We start from the raw sequence: 26,840 nt of genomic DNA on the forward strand, positions 1-26,840 counted from the left end.
AGGAAAACAAGACAAAGAATTGGCTTAAAAAAAAAAAAATCCCGAGAATAGTATCTTCCTCCCTTGCTCACAAACTGGAAAGTTTTCTTGAGTGGAAAGAAAGGGTAGTAGGTACAGCCAGCATGTTACAATTGAATACACCACCAGGGACCCCATGAGAACAAATCACACATGAGAACATATCCCGCCATCTGTCCCATATGCAGTGGTTGAGAAGCAGAATTGCTAGTCTAGAGCTAGGAGCTGTAACACCCAATGTAGTAGCCACCCATTCACCACATGTGCCTTCTGAAATGTGGTCGGTCCAAATTGAGAGATGCTGTAAGTGTAAAATATATACTGAATTTCAAGGACTTAGTATGGAAAAAAAGGATGAAAAATATCTCATTAATGATTTATTTGTACTGATTGCTGAATCACTATATTAGCTTTAAATAATGATTATAATCCTTCCCTGATTAAAATACATTCCAGACAAAATATACATCAGGCAAAATTGAAATGATAATATTTTGTTTGTATTGTGTTAAATAGAATATATTATTAAATTACTTTCACTTGTTTCTTATTATTTTTAAAATAACACTACTAGATAACCTAACATTATGTATGTGTGTGGCTCACATTATATTTTAATTGGACAGCATTGACCTAGAGAGAAAAATCAGGAAGAAAGAAGGAATCACCAAACAGTTGTACTTGTTTGAAAAATAAAACAGGACATCTCAGGAAGCATATTAAGTATTGTTATTTAGAAAATAAAATACTGTGACTTCTGCTTTTGGCTATTATGGAAAAATAGGGAATACATTATTCTATCATGTTAAACAAACAGAAAACTGGATAAAATATATGAAACAATAATTTTTAGACACTGTTGAATAAGCTGCTTGGGACTGTGATTCCTAAGAAAAGGAAAATGAAGAAGGGAAGCCCTTCAACTGCCCCAGTTACTGCCTGGAGGAAGCTTCTAAGCTGAAGCACAGCAAAGACCCCAAACAGAGCCCAGTGGTGCCAGTGAGTTGAGGAAATAGAGAGTTACCCAAAGCCAAGGAAGCTAGAATTTATGGGGCAGAATGCTGGTGAAAAAGGAGTTACACAGAGAGTGAGCTCCAGAGATCTGCAGTGGGGTCCCCTTCAATCTTTGGCTGAGTACTGATCTGTGCATGTATATGAGGAAACTACTGGAGGCCAGGCCAAGAACTACCAGAAAGGAGTTGGCAAAACAACCCCTGGAACCCACATTGGCTTGGCCATTTGTTGTCTTCTCACCAGCCAGAGTGGAAAGAACTCTTAGTACATGGGCAGCAAAGAGAATACTATGAAGAACTCCACTTAATAGCCATAGACTAAAGGCTATTCTACTCTCATTTTCAGAAAGCTTAAAAGCAGGCTTTGAAAGGATCAAACTTATTACAAGTAACTTAACTTCATACAAAACCAAAATACACTAGTTCTACTACATAACAAAAAAGCACTATTTGAAAGAATACAACAATATCCAGCATCTAACATAGTAAATACAAAATGTCTGGCATCCAATCAAAAATTACCAGGTTTCAGGCTTCCCTCGTGGCGCAGTGGTTGAGAATCTGCCTGCCAATGCAGGGGACACGGGTTCGAGCCCTGGTCTGGGAAGATCCCACATGCCACGGAGCAACTGGGCCCGTGAGCCACAATTACTGAGCCTGCGCGTCTGGAGCCTGTGTTCTGCAACAAGAGAGGCCGCGATAGTGAGAGGCCCGCGCACTGCGATGAAGAGTGGTCCCCACTTGCCACAACTAGAGAAAGCCCTCGCACAGAAACGAAGACCCAACACAGCCATAAATAAATAAATTAAAAAAAAAAATTACCAGGTTTGCAAAGTAGCTGGAAAATGTCACATAACTCAGAGAAAACTCAATTAATAGAAACAGACCCAGAACTGTCAGAGATGACAGAATTAGCAAACAAACATGCTAACACAATTATTATAAGTATGCTCCAGGGACTTCCCTGGTGGTGCAGTGGTTAAGAATCCACCTTCCAATGCAGGGGACACAGGTTCGATCTCTGGTCCAGCAAGATCCCGCATGCTGCAGAGCAACTAAGCCTGTGAGCCACAACTACTGAGCCTGCACTCTAGAGCCTGCGAGCCACAACTACTGAAGCCCACGCACCTAGAGTCTGTGCTCCACAACAGGAGGGGTCACTGCAATGAAAACCCATGCACCAAAACGAAGAGTAGCCCCCACTCACCACAGCTGGAGAAGGCCGACGCACAGTGGCAAAGACCCAGCGCAGCCATAAATAAATAAATAAATAAGCCCCATATATTCAAGGAGGTAGAGAAAAACATGAATATAATGAAAGAAATGGAAGATATAAAAAAGACCAAATGTAATTTATAGAGATGAAAAATACAATATCTGAAATATTAAAACACACTAGATAGGTTTAACTGTGGATTAGACACAGTAAAAGAAAAGATAAAAAAATTGAAGATGCACCAACAGAAAATATTCAAAATGAAACTGATCAGAAATAAAAAGACTGAAAATGAATAGAACATCAATGATTTGTGGGCCAGTAAAGTGGTAATTGAAGTCCTAGAAGAAGACAGAAAAGAAAAGACAGAAGAAATTTTGAAAATTTTGTTGAAATCTGAATTTGATGAAAATTATAAACCCCACAGATTCAAGAAGCTCAACAAACCCCAAGTATAAAAGCACACCAAGACATGTCATAATCACTGAAAATTAGTATTAAAGAGAAAATCAAAAGCAGTCAGAAGAAGACACATTATTTAGAGTAACAAAAATAATAAGACAGCAACTTCTCACCAGAAAGTAAGCCAGAAGACAAGGCAGCAGCATCTCCAAGGTAGTGAAAGAAAAGGGAAAAAAGAAAAAGAAAAGGAAAAATTAAAGACTTTTTCAGACAAACAAAAGCTGAGATAATTAATCACAAGCAAACCTGCACTGCAAGAAATGAGTGTCTTCGTGGGGAAAAAAGAACAGAAAAAGGATGATACCAGATGGATACTTAAATTTACACAAAGGAATGAAGAGAGCCAGAAATGATATACATGTAGGGAAATATAAAAGACATTAAAATTTTTTTAATTTTTAAAATAATTAATTGTTTAAAGCAAAAAAGCAATATAATATGGAATTTATAATATATAATTAATATTTATATATATTTATATAAACATTATATATTATTATATATAATTAAATGCATGACAACAATAGCACAAAGGACAGGAGTGAGTAAGTAAATAAGTAGGGCAATGAAAGCCTTTGAAACTTCTATAAACAATACTGTTTCTGTGCTTGAGGAAGAAAACATGATTTACTTTACAGAAAGGGGAAAAGGATATATGTGCAGATAGGTGGTGATTCCCAATCATGGAGATTTTTACCTGGGAACATCTGGAGACATTTTTGGTTGTCATAACTGTAGGTGTGAGCGCTACTAGCATCTGCTGAGTAGAGGCCAGGGATGCTGCTAAACATCCTACAGTGCACAGGACGCCCCCTACAACAAATAATTATCTGGCCCAGCATGTCTCTAGTGCCACTCACTGCTGAGAAGCCCTGAGCCAGAGACAGACCTGCTGATTTCAAGGATGCCTCTGGAACACATATTCCTCATAGGGAAGAGAGGCAGTCAGCACTGCCGGGACCTGTGTGAAGACTGGGAGCCAGGAGGGCTGCCTTCTCCACTGGTGATGAGAGCAAGCAGATGAGGCACCAAATCTGCCACCTCCAGCACCTGCTTCCCAACAGCTTTCTGAAACCTCTTGGAAAGGCCTGGCCTGACCCCAAACCCCTTCACAGGGCAGTGACCACCTACTCACCTTTTCCCACTCCAGAAACCTGCAAGTGGCAGGTCTTCTCACCAAGCACCTCAGCAAAGTGTTTCAATGCCTCAGTGGGTGGGCTAGTGTTCAGTAACCTATTTTCCGCAGCTCAAAAAGGATATACAGCATGAGAGAGATGAGTGTCTTGGGAGTGAGGGGGGAACAGGAAAATACAACTGGGATTGAGACTGACTCGGAAACCATTGAATGTTTAGTTCCATGATTATGACACTACCACATACTTCTCCACACCTCACAGTTTAGAGAGTAATTTCATTTACATCATAGCATTTTATCCTTGCCACAACCCTGTAAGGAAGGTAAGGCAGTTATCAACTCGAATTACAGAACAGAGGGTGGAGACTCAAATCAAGATGGCAGAGTAGGAGGATGCAAAACTTGCCTCCCCCCATGAACACATTGAAAATATACCTACATGTGGAAAAATTCTCACTGAAAACTAACTGAAAACTGGCAGAAAGACTCCTGTACAACCAACGCTGTAAGAAAGATACATGCGAAATCGGGCAGGAAGGAAAAAGAAGCAATTGGGTCGGTACCTGTGCCCCTGGGAAGGGACTCAGAGAAAAGGGAGATGACATGGGTGGAGATCCTCCCTGGGGAGTGAGCAGTTTGAGCCACATATTGGCCGCCTCAGCTCTGGGGTCCGACAAAGGGAAGATGAGACCCCTTGGCTAGTTGGAGGGCTGGTAGTACTAACAGAAGGGCTGAGGGAAGCCTGGACTCCGCTCATGAGGAGTGTGGGAATGCTTGCTTGCTCCCAAAGCAGGGCAGAAAGGGCGGATTGAGACCACACGGCTGGCTGACTGGTTTTCCGTGACCACCTCAGTGCGCACCCCAGCCTGAGCTGACCCAACACCCCAGCACTGTTTGCGCTGCATTGTAACTCCACATGGGAACATAGGCAGCCACAACCAAGGAAAAAGCTCAGCTGTGAGATGCTGCGGCAGCTCAAACCCTAAGCAGCACCTGAGCAGGGAGCAGGCAGCCATTCCTGGCGATTGCAGAGACAGTGCATCAGAGGCAGATTACATCTCTGATGGCAGCCAGACTGCTACAGCCCCTGCCCTGCCCCTCGTTGAATACCCACACCAGCCCCTCTTGCTCCAGCACTGCTCCCCACTGGGGCTGAGTATGCCATTGCTGGGAGGGGTGTAGAGCACACACTTAAAAAGAGCTGTGCCAGCTCCACCTGACCCTCTGGGTTTCTGCTCCAGCAACTTGGGACATGACCCCACCCCCAGTAGGGGGGTGACATCCACTGAGCAGAGGGGAAGCCCTACCTCACACCTGGCTTTGGTCCTAGCCCTTCCTTCTCCAGGCCCACCTCCTACCAAGGTGATAGCTGCCAGTACACTCTGAGGAAAGACATGAATTGTGTTCATGCCAGATCCAACTCTCCCACCAAAGCCACTGGGCACATGCAGACTATATAGGGATGCTCCCACATAAGGACATCCCTTCAAGACTGCAGTAGGTAACTATTTCACCTAATTTCATAGAGAGAGGAAGATAAGCAAAATAAGACAGAGGAATTTGTCTCAACTGAAAGAGCAAGAGAAAACCCCTGAAAAAAACAACACTAATGAAACAGAAATAAACAATTTACTAGATAAAGAATTCAAAGCATTAGTAATAAGAATGCTAACTGAATCAGGGAAAAGAACAGATGAACACAGTGAAAATTTTAACAAGGAACTAGAAAGTATAAAAAATAACCAGTCAGGGCTTGCCTGGTGGTGCAGTGGTTAAGAATCCGCCTGTCAATGCAGGGGACATGGGTTCGAGCCCTGGTCCAGGAAGATCCCACATGTTGCAGAGCAACTAAGCCTGGGCACCACAACTACTGAGCCTGCGCTCTAGAGCCCATGAGCCACAACTACTGGGCCTGCGTGCTGCAACTATTGAAGCTCACATGCCTAGAGCCTGTGCTCCGCAACAAGAGGAGCCACCGCAATGAGAAGCCCACACACCACAACAAAGAGTAGCCCCTGCTCACCGCAACTAGAGAAAGCCCACACACAGCAATGAAGACCCAGTGCAGCCAAAAATAAATAAATAAAAATAAATGAATAAATTTATAAAAATAAATAAATAAATAACCAGTCAGAACTGAAGAATACAATAACTGAAGTAAAAAACACACTAAAAGGAATGAACAGCAGACTAGATACAGAAGAACACATAAGTTATCTAGAAGATAGAAAAATGGAAATCACACAATCTGAACAGCAAAAAGAAAAAAATTCTTTTTCTTAGTGGAAATAGTTTAAGGGATCTCTGGGATATCATCAAGTATCTCAGAAGGAGAAGAGAGAGAAAAGGGGGTTGAAAATGTATTTAATGAAATTATGGCTGAAAACTTCCCAAACCTGAAGAAGGAAACAGATATCCAGGTACAAGAGGCACAGAAGATGAACCAAATAAGATGAACCCAAACAGACCCACACCAAGACATATCACAATTACAATGGCAAAAGTTAGAGATAAAGCGAGAATTCTAAAGGCAACAAGAAAAAAACAAAGAGTCATATACAAGGGAACCCCCATTAAGGCTATCAGCTGATTTTTCTGCAGTGACTTAGCAGGCCAGAAGGGAGTGGCATGATATATTTAAAGTGCTGAAAGGGAAACCTTGCAAACTAGTGTACTCTACCCAGCAAGATTATCATTTAGAATCCTAGTACAATGTTTGTGGGATTGTAAATTGGTGCAGCCACTATGGAAAACAGTATGGAGGTTCCTCAAAAACACTGAAAATACAACTACCATATGACCCAGCAATCCCACAGCAATTCCCATCATATATCAGAAGAAAACGAACACACTAATTTGAAAAGATACATATATCCTAATGTTCATAGCAGCATTATTTACAACAGCCAAGACATGGAAGCAACCTAAGTAAGTGCTCATCAACAGAAGAATGGATAAAGAAGATGTGGTATATATATACAATGGAATATTACTCAGCCATTAAAAAAGAATGAAATTCTGCCATTTGCAACAACATGAATGGACCTAAAGAGTATTATGCTTAGTGAAATAAGTCAGACAAAGACAAACACTCTATGTTATTTACATGTGGAATCTAAAAGATAAAACAAACGAATGTATATAACAAAACAGAAATGGACTCACAGATACAGAGATCAAACTAGTGGTTACCAGTGGGGAGAAGGGAGGGGGGAGGGGCAGATAGGGGTATGGGATCAAGAGACACAAACTACTATGTAGAAAATAAATAAGCAACGAGGATATATTGTACAGCATGGGGAAATATAGCCATAAATGGAATATAATCTATAAACATATTGAATCATTATGTTGTACACTTGAAACTAATATAATATTGTAAATCAACTATACTTCAATTAAAAAACAAAGAAAGAAAGAAAACAGAGGGTGAAAAAATAAATAACTCCTCCAAGGCCTCACATCTCAGTGTTTGGGAAGCCATACCCTTTGATCCTTAGTCTGCCTCCCTACAGAGGGTAAATGCAATCCTCTTTGTGGGGGCTGGCGTTAGGTCCAGGGTAGGGCAGGCAGAGATCGGAGGCCATGTGGACACCATGATGCACAGCCCAGAAACCCCTTCAGGACCACAGATCTAATTTCCCAGCTATGGGAGCTCCCAGCTGTGTCCTTCTCTGGTCTTATCCTTGGCTGAAGGGAGCTCCCTTGACCAGGGTTATGCCCCTTTCCACAGGGCAGCCCACGTCCAGTAACAGGCTAATGCTGGGGTACAGAGGTCTGGCCCCTTTGCTTCACCTGGGATATCTCTGAAGTGCCACTCAGCTCTAGAGTGCTCTATAGGGTTGGCTGAGGCCTTTGTAGCAATTGCATCACAGTTTAATTTCTCCCTCTGCCCAGTCCAGCTCCTTTCCCTCCCTCACAGGTGTGGAATCCCAGAGTACCCCTAAAAGCCTTCTGTGTATACACATGCGCACACACACACAAATACTCACAACTGATATGGGGAAGAAACAATGGCTACAGAAAGTAGACAAAGTTTGATTAGGTCTCTTCTACACATTCACTGAGTTTTACCCTCCCCTCATTATTCATTTTCTGGACAGCCAAGATCTTGGGGCCTCAAGGAGGCTGGACTTTCTCTACACTCTTCACACCATCTCACACCCAGAGAAGTGGGTAAATAGATTGTTAGGGGTGCAGGGAGGTTGACTGGTTTCTATCAAATCATGATGTAAGTAGCCACCTGGTGTAGCTACTGGGTGGGACCAGTACTGACTTTAGACTGTGTCCCCATTGTGGCCAGGCCTCAGTGCAGTGCTCCAGAGACTGGGTCAGAGGTTCCAACCCAGCCAACGAGTAAGAACTGCCAATCCCATTCCCTTAGAAGATCTGACCACAGTCTCCAGGTTCACACCGAAAACATTACAGAAGTATACCTACAGGCCCGAGCTGCTTCGAGCAACATTGAGGAAATGACAGGTCTCAGGGCAGGCCTGCAGAACGTGCTTCAGAGCCACAGGAAGAGGGCACGTGCCCAGTGCTGCTCGCTTTAAGATTTCCTGAGTATGCCGCGTGTGGCAAGGAGACACCATTTGCAGAAAACAGCCCCACTGAGAGTCAGAGTTCCACAGATGGCATGCTTGTTATTCCCCAAAACAGAACTCAGATAAAGCCATCTGCGTCATAAATCATTCAAGCGCTAAAGCCCACATGATAAATCAAAATGAAAACGTTTTAAAAAGGAACTAATTTTATCCATATCTACAAACAGAATGAGTTTTCAGGAATAGGGTTCCTTTTGTGTTACATAAAGCTCCCTTCTGAGACTTATGTAGTGGGGGTTGGGACCTCGCCCCACACAGGGAGGGGTACAGCCACAGAAAACTGGGAGGTAAACAGGGACAGTGTTGGCCAGGGCACACTCTCCCCCAACACCTGCTCTTACCAATCTCTCTGCCCCAAGAGGCCATTAATAAAACTTTCACATACTGGTGTGAATGCGTAGATTTATTAACAAGCCATGAATTGTGCTTGTCCCCTTGTCTAGGCTGATACAGAAACAGAAACTCAAGTTCCATATACAACATCTGTGTGTGTGTGTTTACATGCATGTGTTTGTGTGTCTGTTTTTCTACTAATAAAATGAAGAATATCCATTCCTTTCAGGAATATATAAAAACCCATTGCATTTTGTGAAATTATTTTTTAAACCGTGGGTACAAGAGATGTCAGAGCTTCTTTTATCTCTTCACTTTTCACCCATAGCTCACCCTCCTTTTCAGCTTCAGCAAAATACCATCAGGGGAGCATCAGGTCAACATTTGGGACAGAGGAAAGAAAGGCAGGATTTAAGTACCCATTGCTATCTTCAAAAATGCTTCATGGGACAGCTCTCACCTGAACAAGTCCCTTCCTTTTATAACAGCTTCAGTTAACCTCTTGTCCATCAGACGACCTGTGTAGTCCAGTACCTCCAAGAACAGTATCTTGAAAACCATTGTTAGAAAACGCATAAGACAAAAAAGTTAAGAGCACACACAAAGGGAGTCAATATGTGATAAAGTATGGAAAATCACTGTATAATTACATAATTCATGGGCAATTGCAGGGAAGGGAGGTCCGCCATTTTTTTTTAACTTATTTGTTTATTTTTGGCTGTGTGGGGTCTTCGTTGTTGCGCGTGGGCTTTCTCTAGTTGTGGCAAGCTGGAGCTACTCTTCATTGTGGTGCGTGGGCTTCTCATCGCGGTGGCTTCTCTTGTTGCGGAGCACGGGCTCTAGAGTGCAGGCTCAGTAGTTGTGGCGCATGGGCTTAGTTGCTCCGCGGTATGTGGGATCTTCCCGGACCAGGGCTCGAACCCGTATTCCCTGCATTGGCAGGCAGATCCTTAACCACTGTGCCACCAGGGAAGCCCCAGGTCCGCCATTTTTAAACAGACACCCAGCATCTGAAATCTCCTAGAGGGACGAGGCCCCACTCAGCTGCCGGCACCCAGCTGCTTTCCATGCCTCCAAAGGAAGAGAGAGTGGATTGAAGAAAACTGAAATAAAATCTTGTTTTATGACCATGCCAGTGTAAGAAAATGCCTGCAAAATGTTATCCTGGTGTGGAAAAGAGGTATTCACTGAGAAGGTTGCTGGGGGTTCCAGTCCTGATTTGCACGGCCTCTGAGCCTCCATTTTTCCCTTTTAGCAGGTGACCCCCTCCTTCCAGTTCTGGGCCGCTTTTATCTCCATTGTGAGTGTGAGGTTGGGTCTTCTCCCAAGCAACCACCTTGGTGCCCTGGCTGTACCTGTGGGTCTATTTCGGAGGCCTCCCAGTCGAAGGCAAAGCAACAGGAATTCCGTTGGGGGCATGGAGCTGGGAAGAGGCCGGTTTACTTGTAGGGCTTGGCTCTTACTCATGATACATTTTTTCCCCCTTTCTTTATTATCTTAGAACCATTCAGATGGTTGCCTAGTCTACTTTGACTTCTTTAAACAACTTTACACTTCAGGTTTATTTATTTATTTATTTATTTTTTAACCTCTTTATTGGAGTATAATTGCTTTACAATGGTGTGTTAGTTTCTGCTTTATAACAAAGTGAATCAGTTATACATATACATATGTTCCCATATCTCTTCCCTCTTGCATCTCCCTCCCTCCCACCCTCCCTATCCCACCCCTCTAGGTGGTCACAAAGCACCGAGCTGATCTCCCTGTGCTATGCGGCTGCTTCCCACTAGCTATCTATTTTACGTTTGGTAGTGTATATATGTCCATTCCACTCTCTCACTTTGTCACAGCTTACTCTTCCCCCTCCCCATATCCTCAAAAAAAAAAAAAATAGGTTTATGACTGATTTAAGCCAGAAAATCCCCTAATGGGAATAACCTTAATGAGATTTTCTAAAGAGAACCCTCTATGAAGAGCTGGAATTAACTGATTATTTGTAAGGTAACCAAGCAAAGTTTATGATAAGATCATGAAGTTTGTGGGAACGGAGTGTAAGCCACACTAAACACACACACACACAGATGCACACTATTCCTGGGGAGGCAGAGAGCACAGAATTAGCCTCAGGAATCCCCACTCCTGTGTGACCTCGGGTAAGGCACGTCCCTTCCTCACTCAGCTCTCTCTTCCTCCAGACAAGAGAGACTACCATCTACATGAACATGAGTGGTAAGCTGCAGTAGCAAGGCCGTGAGGAGGGTCCTGGTGTCCTGGTAGACATTTAGTAGTCTCTTCTAGCTCTAAAATCCTATGGGATTCTCTATTTTGTGGCTGGGCAGAACATGTAGTATAGAATATTCAAATTTGAAATTCTTTGAGCCCAGCAACTTTGCAAAGTTATTTTTGTTATCAAATTTTACAAATTCCACTGTTGTTTCTTGAATACGTTGTTAATCTAGTTAATCTATATAAATATCCAGAAATATGGAAATATAAACCAATAGCATTTTTCTAACACTCAGTAGTCAGCCTTTGTGGTATTTTTATAATGTCTTGTTCAGCAAATGGCAGTTTTTACATCCACTACTGCCTACTAACAAAAGAGACTTGAAGTCTTCTTGGAAGTTACAGATTTTGTATTTCTTCCCTAATACGCTAGTATCTGAGAGAATGTGTCAAAAAGTACCATCTAGAATGTGAGTCATGAAAGTAAACTGGCAGAAGACAGCTTAGGAAACTGTCATTAGAGTCACTGGTAGAAGTCTAGGACTCTGACCCCTGACATCAGCTGCAGCCTTATTTAAGCAAATGGAAGAGAGAGCTTGAGTGACAGCAAACTGTCAGGCCACTTGGAATTCACAAGGTCTCTGCCCAAGGAACCCGTGTATATTGTAACAGTGACAGTGATGATGGCAGCTAATGTTTATCATTTGCGCACTGGATGCCAGATGCTGTTCTATGGGCTTTCTCCTGTCAAGGAGGCACTAATATCATCAGCCCCATGTTACAGGTGAGGAAACTGAGGCAATAAATAGAAATAATATGCCCAAGATCACACAGCCATAAATGGGAGAAGCTAAGATTTGAATCGACACAGAGCCTGTAGTCTTAGCTATTACCCTAAATGTTTCACTAGGAAGTAAAAATTATTAAAAATAAAAAATTACTTAAAAAATAATTACAAAACTGTTTTTATGCTTTTAAAAAGTTCAAAAATAACTTGAAGGATCTGTCTGTGTTTTAATCTACTATCTTGATTACTCAATTTGTTTCTGTACTCAGTATTTTTTACTCCATACAAGTATTTTAAATTAATTTTCTGGTTATTAATTTTCTTCCCTGAATAATTAGAAAAGGTGAAGTATTACAAGTTAAGAGACTCAGGCTTTGCCATGCAATTACTGTGTGAATTTGGTTGAGGCCTCAGTTTCCTCATGTGTATTAGAGGGTTCCTTTCTTTAACTGAAACAGTTCAGCATGTGTAAATGTCATTCTGTGAACTTAAGGGACACTGCCTGTCGAGAGCAGATCGCTGGGGCCAGTGGCCAAGGGGCTGGCTTCTCCAGCCTGGCTGTAAGGGCTGCAGGCTACAGCTCCACCTCCACATCTTGGCAATGAACCAGTCTAAGATGTCACAGAAACATGCTCGAGCTGGCCAGCACTCAGTATGATATTTAGAAAGAAGAAAATAAAAGCTTAAGGATGATCAAGTTCTCTTAAGTAATATTAAACAAAAGCATGCTATGCTTCTTCTAAGTTCCTCTGAAAGCACTTCTCATGTTTGCGAAGAGAATGACAAGTTGAATATGTCAGCCGGTCATACTTCCGGATGTGATGTGTGGGCTGGTAGTTCATCACAAAATCATCCACTTTATAGGAACCAGTTAAGTTTCAGTGCCAACTCTTGTTCTCAAACAGCAAGATGACTGCTAACTATGGTGTGTATATGTTAGTGGCCTGAAATTACAGTGATATTGTTATTTTAAGGTAGCAAATGGTAGAAGGTCCTCACTCATCATATGCATGCAACAATATTATTGTTTAGGGAAAATAAGATGTGAATACTTCAAAAAATCGCTGTTTTTAAGAATAATCACTTTTGTCTTTTCAGTCTACCATGCAAATTCATAGAGACCATAAACAGATTAATAAATTATTTTGTAACTTGCCATCCAAATTATTTATTCATTTACTTATTCAAAATTACTTATTAGGGCCCTGCCAGACATAAAGAACTTGAAAAGACAAATTCTCAATCGCTGTTATAGGATTAAAAAAAAAAATTTTTTTTGGAGGCCTACAAACCTCTGCAATTCCATTTTTTAAATATCAAGAATTAGTCACCTTGGTAACAATTGTGGTGTGTATGAAATGCTAAATATTTATTAAATAGAATTGAAAACTGACTTGTTAGTTGTTCCTCTAAAAATTTCAACTCCTGCCTCTGTCCCTCTCCTCCCCTTTGCAATGCAACTATGCCTTCAAACAGCATTCTTTAAAAGTCGGCTTTATGGCTTTGGAGGAAGAAGCTGATTTCACAGCCAGATTTGCCACTGCTGTGGAAAACAGAGTGCATATGCAAGCCAGCTGAAGTCATGCGGACTGCAAGGATTAGGGCCGCGGGGGCCTCCACTGCTGCTGTCAAATTGCAATTGGAAACAGCTTTTCCAAAGTACAGCATGAGAAATCAGGAATTCCTGTCCACAGCTCCCCAACCCACTGGGTTTTTATCAGGCTTGGTACAACCCATTAGAGATCAGAAATATGAAAATCATGATGAAACCAAACGAGTATTTTCTGGTTTCCAAGTTTTGTTCTGCCTGGATCCCTTCCAAGTCTGTAATTACTGTCACTCACCAGTTAATAAGGGAACAATTTCTGCCTAGGGACAGGAGCTCCAGGAAGGCTGGACCCAAAGGTCGGGCAGGCTCAGTTCAGTGACCTGCCTTCTGTCCAACCCCTGGATGTGCAAATTGTCTAACTGCTCAAATTCTTAAGTTTATCTCAGTTACTTCAACTGTATCTGTCACTTAGGGATAAAATAACTTTTGCAGAGATCATAGAAAAACTATTTAGAACATTAATAAACTAGAACCATTCAATGAAATTGTTTTTTTTTTTTTGGCACTCCAGCTTTAAAGGAAAGAATCTACTCTCAGGAAAACAAGCTCAAGTCAGTAATTTAGTTTAAAAAAGTAAAAAAACTTTCAGGATTTGGCTTGAGATTAATGCAGATGTAGCCCAATTTCCTACACCTCTCTCTAGATTTAGAAGATCTAGAGGTCAATTATGGCCACATCCACTTCATTTGTCAGTTCTTCAATGATCTTTGAGACACAATTGCAAAGGAGGAAAATGAATTAATCAGAGAGTTGATCAAAAAATGAGCTTATCTGATAAATTATCAGCATACCTGTTACATATGAGTCACTCATTCTGGTCACGATACAATGCTGTGTTATACATGGATTAGGTAACACCCAAAAGTGGGCCAGCTGTAACTTTTTACCTTGAAAGATTCTTAATTAAAATTCCCTTGGATGTATGATTTCCAGGCAAGGAAGGAGCTGTGATTTGATTTTTTTTTTAACGTGCCTTAAAGACTCCAGTCAAATTCCATCTATTCAATAAAACTTTCCCTGGTCCCCTAATTTCTCTTTTGTCTTTCTCAGCACGTTTCTGGGACCTCTCTTCAGCACAGGACATTCTGTACAATATATGTAGTTGCTAGTAGGTGAATATTCCCCGACTATATGCTGGGCTGTTTCCCCAAGGCAGTGATTATGCCTTATTCATTTCTGAAGCCCTCTCCTCCCCTGTTCTGAAATTAAAAACTAGAATTCAAAACAAAACAAACAAAAAAACCCCCTCCTATTGTCTAAAATGTATTATTAATTTCTTAGGGAAGATGTTTTCAGAAAAAAGTATAGGCAAATGATGGACAAAGTTTCAGAGAGGAAGAGAAAGCTCAGGGGGAGAGCATTATGTGCAAATTGGATGTTCAGCAAAGGTAAACAAACCAAGGACCTGAAACAGTACCCAACTATCACCATAAAGCTTGCCCCAAACTGGAGCAAATTTAGACTTATTAGGACATTCTTTAAGAAGCAGCATTCAATTTTTGGACAAAAATTTTCGAAAAAAACCCTTGTCCTCTAATAAAAGCAATTTCTTAAGAACACCTTAGAAATCTACTTAATGAAAAATCTATAGTTTGGAGAAACTTGTATCAAGAACGATCAAATCAAGAAAAAAAATTCTGGTTAACTATAAATTAAGTAGAATGTTCCACCAGCTGGGCCTCACCTTCAATCTGGCAATGAAATCTATTTGTTAAGAGCAATAAGACTTGAACAGCCCTTACCTTCGTGAATATACATCTTTTGAGCATCTTCAGGATGAAGTAACCCCAGTAAAGATTAAGAACTTGCAGGACCATGAGCTGTAGGTTGAGGAAGATGCATGAAAAGAAAGGCTCAAGGTACTGCAGAGGCAGAATCAGCGTGCAATACAAAATCCTGAAAAACCAAACAGATGAGAGTATTTCATTACAGTCAAAGTACTTGTGAATTTTCAGTGAGAAAACAAATACTTTATCTCCCAAGGTATACGACACTTATTTCATTCCTAATGATGTCCAGGAAAGTCTCAAGAGAAAACAATACGATAATATTACCTTATATATCATTATTGGCAAGCCACAAAAAAATACAGTCTGCCTCCTGGGAGAAAAGTTAAAGCAAATGGAATTTTTATTGCCACGCTGCCTACACTCCAATGTTTCTCTACCTCGGTTTCCTCTCTGCAAAGAGATGAGCGTACACTAACCCCACTCACCTTCTCAGGATTGGATAACACGAGATAATGCATGTGTATATGGGGTTATTACTGCCTTTTGACACAATCTCATTTATTTGGCATCAAAAGTGAATGAGGGGAAAAAAAAGTGAATGAGGAATTCTACAAAAGTAAATTTTGTGGATAAAAGAGACTTTTTAAGCAAAAATTCTGTTATTACTTCTACTTTCACTTTCTAAAGTGAATTGCATACTTTATTAATTTCATAAACAGACTCCTGGACACAATTTGAACTGCCCTCAATGACCAAGATGCACAGTGCCTTCAGATACAATTGCAGTATGAAGGCTATCTGTTGTCTTCCCAAACTGCATACACTGCTAGGACTTTAGAGTTCCTGGATAGGTTTGTTTGTAAGTATATTATTCGAATTATAAAAATAATTTATTCATATAAAATTGGAAAAATAAGAAAGTTGCCCATAAAATCATGATTTTAAACAAATAATACTGTAATTTTTGTGTGTTATCTTCTATTTTTTCCTACATATATTTATTTTAATTTTATTTTTAAATTAACATATAGTAAAATTGACTATTTTGGGATGTGCAGTTCTATGAATTATAATATGTGCATAGATTTGTGTAACTACCACCACAATATGGAGACAGAGCAGTTCCATCATCCCCCAAACACCAGTGCTGTCCCTTTATAGTCACATCCCCAGGCCTAACACTCGGCAACCCCTTATCTATTCTCCATCCCTTTAATTTTGTCTTGTCAAGAAGGCCATACAAATGGAATCATACAGTGTGTCAGCTTTTGAGACTGCCTTCTTTCACTCACCATAGAGACTTTGAGATTCATGCAAGTTGTGGGTATCAACAGCATGCTCCTTTTTTTTTTATTACTGAGTTGCATTCCATTGTGTGGATGTACCCATTACAGAACATTTGTATTATTTCCAGTTTTTGACAATTATGGACAGAACTGCTATAAATGTTTATATACAGGTTTTTGTGTGCACATAAGTTTTCATTTCTCAAGGGTAAATACATAGGGTTGGGATTGTTGGGTATCACACTGCAAGTATATGTTTAACTTTATAAGAAACTGAAAAGCTGTTTCCCAGAGTGGCTGTTTTGCATCCCCACCAGCAACGCACGAGAGCTCCAGTTGTTGCTCATCCTCAGCAGCACTTGCTATTGTCCTGTAGAGACTTTGCCACTGTAGTAAAAGTAGCACGCGTGGGATTTATGTTCAATTCCATTTAACTTTAAATCAAAAACATTTTACACTGAAAAACTTGGTGTATATTGTCTTTCCTAAATCAAAGTTTCTTTCTTTATTTTTTTTAAATTAAATTAAATTAAATTTATTTATTTATGGCTGAGTTGGGTCTTTGTTGCTGGGTGTGGGCTTTCTCTAGTTGCGGCGAGCGGGGGCTACTCTTCATTGTGGTGCGCGGGCTTCTCGTTGCAGTGGCTTCTCTTGTTGCAGAGCACGGGCTCTAGGCATGCGGGCTTCAGTAGTTGTGGCATGCTGGCTCAGTAGTTGTGGCTCGCAGGCTCTAGAGTGCAGGCTCAGTAGTTGCGGCACACAGGCTTAGCTGCTCCACAGCATGTGGGATCTTCCCAGACCAGGGATCAAACCTGTTGCCCCTGCAGTGGCAGGCACTCTTAACCACTGCACCACCAGGGAAGCCCAAAGTTTCTTTCTTTAGATGTGTATGTTCCTAAAGGTGAGAATACTATTCCAAGGCATACATTAAAAGTATAGAAGTTCAAGGTTATATTAAAAGCTATTAAGACTTTGCTAGATTATTTTCCAAAATTGTAACAGTTTAGAAGGTGACCAGCAATTTATGAAAGAAGAGTTTTATTGAACCCCCCTAACCAGTATTAAGTGGGTTTAAAATTTGCTAATTTAAAAAATAAAACAATTCTTTTAACATCTTTATTGGAGTATAATTGCTTTACAATAGTGTGTTAGTTTCTGATGTATAACAAAGTGAATCAGCTATATGCATACATATATCCCCATCCCCTCCCTCTTGAGCCTCCCTCCCACCCTCCCTATCCCACCCCTCTAGGTGGTCACAAAGCACCGAGCTGACCTCCCTGTGCTATGCAGCTGCTTCTCACTAGCTATCTGTTTTACATTTGGTACTATATATAGGTCAGTGCTACTCGCACTTCATCCCAGCTTACCCTTCCCCTTCCCTGTGTCCTCAAGTCTATTCTCTACATTTGCATCTTTATTCCTATCCTGCCCCTAGGCTCATCAGAACCATTTTTTTTTTAGATTCCATATATATGTGTTAGCATACTGTATTTGTTTTTCTCTTTCTGACTTACTTCATTCTGAATGACAGATTCAAAGTCCATCCACCTCCTTACAAATAACTCAATTTCATTTCTTGTATATATGTGCCACATCTTCTTTATCCATTCATCTGTCGATGGACACTTAGGTTGCTTCCACGTCCTGGTTATTGTAAACAGTGTTGCAATGAACATTGTGTTACAGGTCTCTTTTTGAATTATGGTTTTCTCAGGGTATATGCCCAGTAGTGGGATTGCTGGGTCATACGGTAGTTCTATTTTTAGTTTTTTAAGGAACCTCCATACTGTTCTCCATAGTGGCTGTATCAATTTACATTCCTACCAACAGTGCAAGAGGGTTCCCTTTTCTCCACATCTTCTCCAGCATTTATTGTTTGTAGATTTTTTGATGATGGCCATTCTGACTGGTGTGAGGTGATATCTTATTGTAGGTTTGATTTGCATTTCTCTACTAATTAGTGAGGTTGGGCATCCTTTCATGTGTTTTTTGGCCATCGGTATATCTTCTTTGGAGAGATGTCTATTTAGGTCTTCTGTCTCTTTTTGGATTGGGTTGTTTGTTTTTTAATATTGAGCTGCATGAGCTGCTTGTAAATTTTGGAGATTAACCTTTTGTCAGTTGCTTCATTTGCAAATATTTTCTCCTATCCTGAGGGTTGCCTTTTGTCTTATTTATGGTTTCCTTTGCTGTGCAAAAGCTTTTAAGTTTCATTAGGTCCCATTTGTTTACTTTTGTTTTTATTTCCATTTCTCTAGGAGGTGGATCAAAAAGGATCTTCCTGTGATTTATGTCATAGAGTGTTCTGCCTATGTTTTCCTCTAAGAGTTTTATAGTGTCTGGTCTTACATTTAGGTCCTTGCTGAGTAATCTTGGTTGTAAGTTTTTCCCTTTCATCACTTTAAACATGTCCTGCCACTCCCTTCTGGCTTGCAGAGTTTCTGCTGAAAGATCAGCTGTTAACCTTATGGGGATTCTCTTATATGTTATTTGTTGTTTTTCCCTTGCTGCTTTTTTTTTTTTTTTAAATGGGACACTTTCTAGAAGTGTCCTTTTTTTAAATAATTAATTAATTAATTAATTAATTAATTTTTGGCTGTGTTGGGTCTTCGTTTCTGTGCGAGGGCTTTTCTCTAGTTGCGGCGAGCGGGGGCCACTCTTCACCGCGGTGCGCGGGCCTCTCACTGTCGTGGCCTCTCTTGTTGTGGAGCACAGGCTCCAGACGCACAGGCTCAGTAGTTGTGGCTCATGGGCCCAGTTGGTCCACGGCATGTGGGATCTTCCCAGACCACAGCTCAAACCCATGTCCCCTGCATTGGCAGGCAGATTCTCAACCACTGCGCCACCAGGGAAGCCCCCCCTTGCTGCTTTTAATATTTTTTCTTTGTATTTAATTTTTGATAGTTTGATTAATATGTGTCTTGGTGTGTTTCTCCTTGCATTCATCCTGTATGGGACTCTCTATGCTTCCTGGACTTGACTGACTATTTCCTTTCCCATGTTAGGGAAGTTTTCAACTGTAATCTCTTCAAATATTTTCTCAGACCCTTTCTTTTTCTCTTCTTCTTCTGGGACCCCTATAATTCAAATGTTGGTGCGTTTAATGTTGTCCCAGAGGTATCTGAGACTGTCCTTAATTCTTTTCATTCTTTTATCTTTACTCTGCTCTGCAGCAGTTATTTCCACTATTTTATCTTCCAGGTCACTTATCCATTCTTCTGCTTCAGTTATTCTGCTATTGATTCCTTCTAGAGAACTTTTAATTTCATTTATTGTGTTGTTCATCATTGTTTGTTTGCTCTTTAGCTCTTCTAGGTCCTTTTTAAACATTTCTTGTATTTTCTCCATTCTATTTCCAAGATTTTGGATCATATTTACTATCATTATTCTGAATTCTTTTCCAGGTAGAATGTCTATTTCCTCCTCATTTGTTTGGTCTGGTGGGTTCTTACCTTGCTCCTTCATCTGCTGCATATTTCTCTGTCTTCTCATTTTGTTTAAATTACTGTGTTTGGGGTCTCCTTTTCGCAGACTGCAGGTTCGTAGTTCCCATTATTTTTGGTGTCTGGCCCCTGTGGGTGAGGTTGGTGCAGTGGCTTGTGTAGGCTTCCTGGTGGAGGGGACTGGTGCCTGTGTTCTGGTGGGTGGGGCTGTATCTTGTCTTTCTGGTGGGCAGGGCCATGTCGGGTGGTGTGTTTTGGAGTGTCAGTGAACTTAGTATGACTTTGAGCAGCCTCTCTGCTAGTGGGTGGGGTTGTGTTCCTGTCTTGCTAGTTGTTTGGCATGGGGCTTACAGCACTGGAGCTTGCTGGCCATTGGGTGGAGCTGGGTCTTAGTGTTGAGATGGAGATCTCTCGGGGAGCTCTCGCTGATTGATATTACATGGGGCCAGGAGGTCTCTGGTGGTCCAATGTCCTGGACTAGGCTCTCCCACCTTGGAGGCTCAGGCCTGACACCTGGCTGCAGCACCAAGACCCTGCCAGCCACACGGCTCAGAAGGAAAGAAGGAAAAAAAAAAAAACACGAACAGATAGATCCCCAAACCAAATGGTAAAAGCAAAACGAGGGGGGAGAGATGAGACAGTGGGATGCAGTGTGGGGGCTGACTTGGGGTTTCACCTGAGGCGTCCTTCCACCCCTGGCTACTGAGCTGCAGAGAAGGCAGGAGCTGCTGCCCCTGCAGGCTGCCCCATCCTCCCTCCAAAACAATTTCAACTTGCATTTTTTGCAACCTTTGACAGTTCCCTTTGACAGTCTGCTTAGTAGCTCAATTTCCTTTCTTTGTGAGTTATTAGTTTAAGACCTTTATTCAAAAAGCAATAATATGGGACTTCCCTGGTGCCAGAGTGGTTAAGAATCCGCCTGCCAATGCAGGGGACATGGGTTCGAGCCCTGGTCCAGGAAGATCCCACATGCCACGGAGCAGCTAAGCCTGTGTGCCACAACTGCTGGGCCTGGGCTCTAGAGCCTACAAGCCACAACTACTGAGCCTATGTGCCACAACTACTGAAGCCCGCGTGCCTAGAGCCCGTGCTCCACAAGAGAAGCCACCGCAATGAGAAGCCCGTGCACTGCAATGAAGAGTTGCCCCCGCTCGCCGCAACTAGAGAAAGCCCGCACGCAGCAACGAAGACCCAATGCAGCCAAAAATAAATAAATTAGTTAATTAATTTTTTTAAAAAAAGCAATAATATGAACTCTGAACTCAATATAACAAAGATAATAGCCATTTATCCATTTTACTTATGTAAATTTTTTTAGAAACTTAGGAATTACAGAAAAATATAAAGAGGTTAAGTAAAAATTAAATTAAAATCTCACAACTCACAGGTAACCCAGTACATATTATGTCTGGTGAACATAACTTAAGACATCTTTACTAAAAACACATTATTTAAGGTGTTTTTCCCCCTTCCCCATTACCACATGATTTCATATAACAGGGATCACACTACGGTTGTGATTTTGTACCCTGCTTTTATCACTCAATAATACATTACAGAGAGCTTTCCATGACAATGAACATATTTATAAATCAGGGGTCAGCAAACATTTTTGTATAGGGACAAACAGTAAATATTTCAGGCCTCCGGGGCATTTGGTTTCCATTGCAAAGGTCCAAGTGACCATTGTAGTGCGAAACTAGCTATAGACAATGTATCAGTAAATGAGTGTGGCTGTGTGCCAGTAAAACTTTATTAACAAAAACAGTCAGTGAACTGGATTTGGCCTGTGAGCCAGTTTGCCAACCCATACTATATACCATCCTATGTAATAGCTGCATAGAAATCCATTTATAGATCTTATAACTTATTTAGCTAATCCCTTATTGATAGACATTTAAGTTGTTTCCAAATTTTCACTGTATTATAAAGAACACTGAATCGCTTGTCTGCTGATGGGTGAGGCTGGGTTCCCTCCCTGTTGGTTGTTTGGCCTGAGGCAACCCAGCACTGGAGCCTGCCCGGCTCTTTGGTAGGGCTGATGGTGGACTCTGGGAGAGCTCACACCAGGGAATGCTTCCCAGAGCTTCTGCTGCCAGTGTCCTTGACCCCACAGTGAGTCACAGCCACCCCCCACCTCTGCGGGAAACCGTCTAACACTAGCAGAACTTTGAAAGGACCTAATGGATTGAAGGACTTTGGGAGGTGGTAGTGTTAACCTAGTAGATTGACACAGAGTAGGGATTGACACTACTTAAAATAATATAGGTGACTTCTCTGGTGGCACAGTGATTAAGAATCTGCCTGCCAGTGCAGGGGACACGGGTTCGAGCACTGGTCCAGGAAGATCCCACATGCCTTGGAGCAACTAAGCCCGTGCACCACAACTACTGAGCCTGTGCTCTAGAGCCCGTGAGCCACAACTACTGAGCCCGTGTGCCACAACTACTGAAGCCGCATGCCTAGAGCCAGTGCTCCGCAACAAGAGAAGCCACCGCAATGAGAAGTCCACGCACCACAATGAAGAGTAGCCCCCGCTCGCCACAACTAGAGGAAGCCCGTGCACAGCAATGAAGACCCAACGCAGCCAAAAATAAATTAAAAAAAAAAAAGGGAGTCAAGATGGTGCTGAAAGCATTGGGTTAGAATTCCACTCCAGCCAGTTGCTTGACATGTGATTAAAGGCAACCCTTGCTGAGGGTGAGGAGTTGAATAGTAGATTTACACAGACTACTGGTGGTTCTGGATATTTGCTGAAGAAAATAAGAGGGGAGAAGTTGCTGAGGAAAATCAAAGAATTAACAAGTTGTCCTGAAGGTTTCTTTGAGCTCTTGCCTGCATCTGTGTAATCCTGAGGTACCCACCCGAGTGCTCTGCATTTGGCAGTTGTCCAAGTACTTTTGTTGCAAGAGTGATGGCAACCAAACATTAATTTTTGGCATCATGGAAAGTGCTTTGGTTAAATTGAGAACTACTCTTTTGGAGATTGTGTAGTCAAAAGTATTAATTAAATTGACAACAGTGGAAAAAAAATAAAGAACACTGTCAGAATATTACTTGTAAAGACATTTTGATAAAATTGTTTGATATTTCCTTAGAATTGCTAAAATCCTGAATCAAAGAGTATACTCAATTTACATTTTGGAGTGTATTGCTAGATGCTTTCCAGCAAGACTGTACCAATTCATAGTCTTGCACCCAGTGTATGAGAGTATCTGCTTCCTTGGATCTTGAGCAACATTGTACTTTGTCAGCTGCTACCTAAAACAATATCACACTATTTATATATTTACATTTTTATTTCTTGTGAAGAGATATATATGAGTTTTTAAAATTATTGTGATCTGTACTTTTGTTAACTGCTTCTTCATGGTATCTGTCCATTTGTCCATTTTTCTTTTGGGGTGTTTACTTTTTCTGTTGACTCCTAAGTGCTCTTTATATGTTAAGGATAATAACATTACTTTTTAATCATGTTAAATAACATCACATGGTTTTGATTCTTACAACTTTGTTTATAATTTTTCTTGACAAATCAATTTTTAAAACATTTTTGTAATAAAAGTTATCAATTGTTTCCTTTATATGAAACAACTGTTTCCTCCATATTATGCGTTAAAAGGTTTTTCTCACCCCCAACATTTTAAAATATATTTTTCCATATTTTCTTAAAATCCTGGCTCTATGTAATCTTGAGTCACTTATTTGTGCATATATTCTCAATTGTAAAATGGAAGCAATGAGTACCTACCTTATGCATTCAATAAATATTTATTAAGCACCAAAGTGCTACCAGGTACTTTGTGGGAGCCAGAAATACAGCAATGAATAAAACAGACTGAAACTCCTGAACTAGTAGGGCTTACATTTTGGTGCCTGCATCCACAGGGATTAAAGGAAATAATATATATAAAGCCAATTTGCTATTCTGATTTGCTGGGTCCTTAAGCAATTGTGTGCCTTATTCTGTACTCACTTAGCCTATAATGCCCTTCCCCTTTTCAATTGAAATTCTTTTCACCTATCAAAGCATGGACCTCTCCATACCAAAATCTCTGTGCTATTCTGATCACCTCTGAATTTGTAACTTTTCTCTGGGCTCCCCTGCTACCAGCTTCTTTGGAGCATTTGGCTGATTCACCCTGCCTTGCAGTAAAAGCTCTTATATTAGTTGACTCCTCATTAGCTAGCAAGCTTTCCAAAGGCAGCAGCCATGACGCCTTCATCTCTGTATTCTCCCATCATCTGTTCCAGGGCCTGGTCCCATACAAGGTCTCCTACTGGGAATTTGTCAGTGTCAAAACTAACAAAGGAATCTACTAAAAAATATCTCCTTTATGCATTCTATCAGAGGATGTGAATAATTACCTAAACATATAATTAAACTCACTGTGGTCCATGCAAAGAAAGAAAGAAAAGGACAGGGAGCATATTGCAGGGTTCTGACTGAATGGAGATTTCCCTCTTCCCTCTAGTTGAAGGGAAGACACAGAAAAGAGGATTCCAGTCGGAGGAAATGACATATACAAAACTCTCAGGTGGAGGCATCATGGAAAATTCAAGGGCTTAAAGAAGACCAGTGTGGCTTCAGGGAGAGTAGTGGCAGGGGGTGGGGGTGGGGTGAAGATAAAGCTGGATTGGTGAATGCAGCCATCTCCTGTTGGCCTTGAAAGTCAAGGTCAAGGGTGTGGCCTTCCTTGTAAGAGCTTTGGGAAGCTTTGCCAGTTTTAGAAAGAAGAGTGATACACCTGGCCTAGAATCATCAGAGCTCGGCTCCAGGACTAAGGCCGCTATTTTCTTGCCTGGTAACCTGCACAACCTCCCATTCCTTGGGTAGAACTAACCCCACATCTCGGAATGAGCGGTTCCAGAGAAACACACAGCCAGCTTTGCAAACTGCAGAGTCCTAGAAACAGAAGAGACTGCCATTAAACACAAATGCCTTCAGAGACAGCCAAGCCACTGCAGAGAGGAGAGGTCAATGGCATGGGCGCTGGAGCCCGCTAGATTTGGATCAAGGCTTCCCTGCGGTCTGCAGCAAGTTACGTAGCTTCTCTGGGCTTCAGTTTCTTCTGTAATAAAACAGGTCTCACCTGGTCAGGTTGTTGTGAGAATTAAATGAGTTGACAAATGCGAAGAGCTTAGCATATAGTAAGCACTCAAAAATGGTAGTTATAACATTACTATTACCATCACTATGACGAGATGGCTTTCCACCACCACCCCCATTCCTACTGCAGAGGGCTTAGTTAATAACACAGGGAGGGCAACACCCAGGGAGGGTGCTGCTGAAATAGCTGGATTTTCTGCATATCAGGGAGAAGGAGGAGGCTGCTTTGGAGGGGAGGAGCAGGCTAAGGAGGAGTGGGGACCCTGTGCTGTGGGAGGACAGAGGGGATAGGAGGTCCAAGAAGTGAAGAGGAGTTCAGAAGGGAGGACAGCAGTTATGGAGCTTCAGTTGCATTTTCAGGGCCTCTTCCTATGGGTCTCACTGCCCTCACTAAAAGATGGTCCAATCTCTCAGCCTCGATTTCTTCTGGTCTTTTGCTGAAAGGAGAATGGGAAGGAAAAAAAACAAATCTGCCTTTCTCAATTTTGTGTATCAAGTGTGCAGACACACGAGTGAACCCACAAACACTTGCACATTTACCTTGTGGGCCCTGTGGAATCTCCCTTTTCACAGAGAATACTCCTCAATTTTGCTCTGTACGCTGGCCTTTAATCTGTACAAACAGATGCACTACCATGGTGCCCGAGGATTGCAAAGCTCGGCCTTTTTCCTGTTTTGGGTTTTTTCCCCCATTTTTACTCTTTACTCAATCACTAAAGTTTACATGGTTTGCAAAAAATCACATTGTTGGTATAAATAGTAGTTGGTTTTGCTGGGCTGGATAAGGCAGCCACCAAAAGTTGTATTTTTCCAATGAAAGTTAAAGGTCTTTTTTTCTTGCTAATTGTAGGTGTGAGCATTAAGCCTTTTCAGGATAACAAATACTGGTTCTACAGGTGCGTAATTGCTCACCTAACATTCTAGAGATGGCTTATATTTCGAAGTGACCAAGTAGTTGAAGAAAATAATACTTAGGTAAGGCAATGATGCCTGCTCTTAATTATCAAATTTAGTAACTTAACTGGAAACATATGTTTTGTGTTTCAAATGTCCTGTTTCTAATCTTGATTCTTTCATAACTAGCTGTGCGATCCTGGAACTATCTTAACTTCTCACGTGAAAAACAAACAGGGTTGCAACGCTTCAACAATATCTATGACACGAAAGGCAAGAAGGGGTGAGGACTATTCCAGGCGGATGACAACATTCTGAATGCAGAATGTGATCCTGGGCCAAATCCAATAGTGAGGGAAAAAAAGCAATGAAAGGCACTATCGGATCAATTGACAAAACTGAAACATGGATGGTAGATTGCTACCTTTCCTGAAATTGATAACTATACTGTGATTCTGTAGAAAAATGTCCTTGTCCTTAGGAAATACACACTGAACTATTTAGGATTAAAAGGATGTGATGGTTTCAACTTTCAACTGGTTCAGAAAAAATATGTATACATATATATATGTATATATATACACACACACACCCACATGTGTGAGCACATGTGGGTGTGTGTGTTGAGAGAGAAAGAGAAAGAGAAACAGAGAGAGAGGAAAAAGTGACAAAGCAAATGGGAGACACGTTAACTGGTAAATTTGGGTAAAGGCAATATGTAAGAGTTCTCTGTGATACACTTGACATTATCCTGTAAGCTTAAAATTATTTCCAAACACACAAATGAATAAAGGGGTTGGACTAAATTATGAATTTAAAATTCTAAAATTCTATGGACTGTTGTAGCTGTCCTTCATAAGTTTACAAGCAGCAACAGAAGTGCCAAGCCTGTGGGGTGTGGGAAGGAGCTCCCCTGAGGGCTCCTCATTGAATGAGACGCAGAGCAAACACCTGCAGTGTCATTTGCCGTC

The 26,840-nt window shown here is 41.3% G+C and overlaps 1 protein-coding gene across 8 annotated transcripts in view; it reads right to left on the minus strand.

Moving 5' to 3' along the window:
• Positions 1–26,840, minus strand: part of CERS3 (ceramide synthase 3) — a 110,478-nt gene that overhangs the window by 20,716 nt on the left and 62,922 nt on the right. For 5 of the 8 annotated variants that reach the window (XR_005018744.1, XM_036843299.1, XM_036843294.1 and 2 more), the window contains one exon: positions 15,146–15,299. Coding sequence is in view for 7 of the 8 variants with exons in the window: in XM_036843299.1 (XP_036699194.1) it covers positions 15,146–15,299 (154 nt within the window). In the remaining variant the exon portion in view is untranslated. Of the gene's footprint in view, positions 1–9,675; positions 9,840–12,451; positions 12,739–15,145; positions 15,300–23,557; positions 25,413–26,840 lie in introns of those variants that run through there. The other 3 variants (XM_036843300.1, XM_036843298.1, XM_036843301.1) reach the window with 3 other exon arrangements.

This window comes from Balaenoptera musculus, chromosome 2 (genome assembly GCF_009873245.2).
Source record: "Balaenoptera musculus isolate JJ_BM4_2016_0621 chromosome 2, mBalMus1.pri.v3, whole genome shotgun sequence".
Lineage (NCBI taxonomy): Eukaryota > Metazoa > Chordata > Mammalia > Artiodactyla > Balaenopteridae > Balaenoptera > Balaenoptera musculus.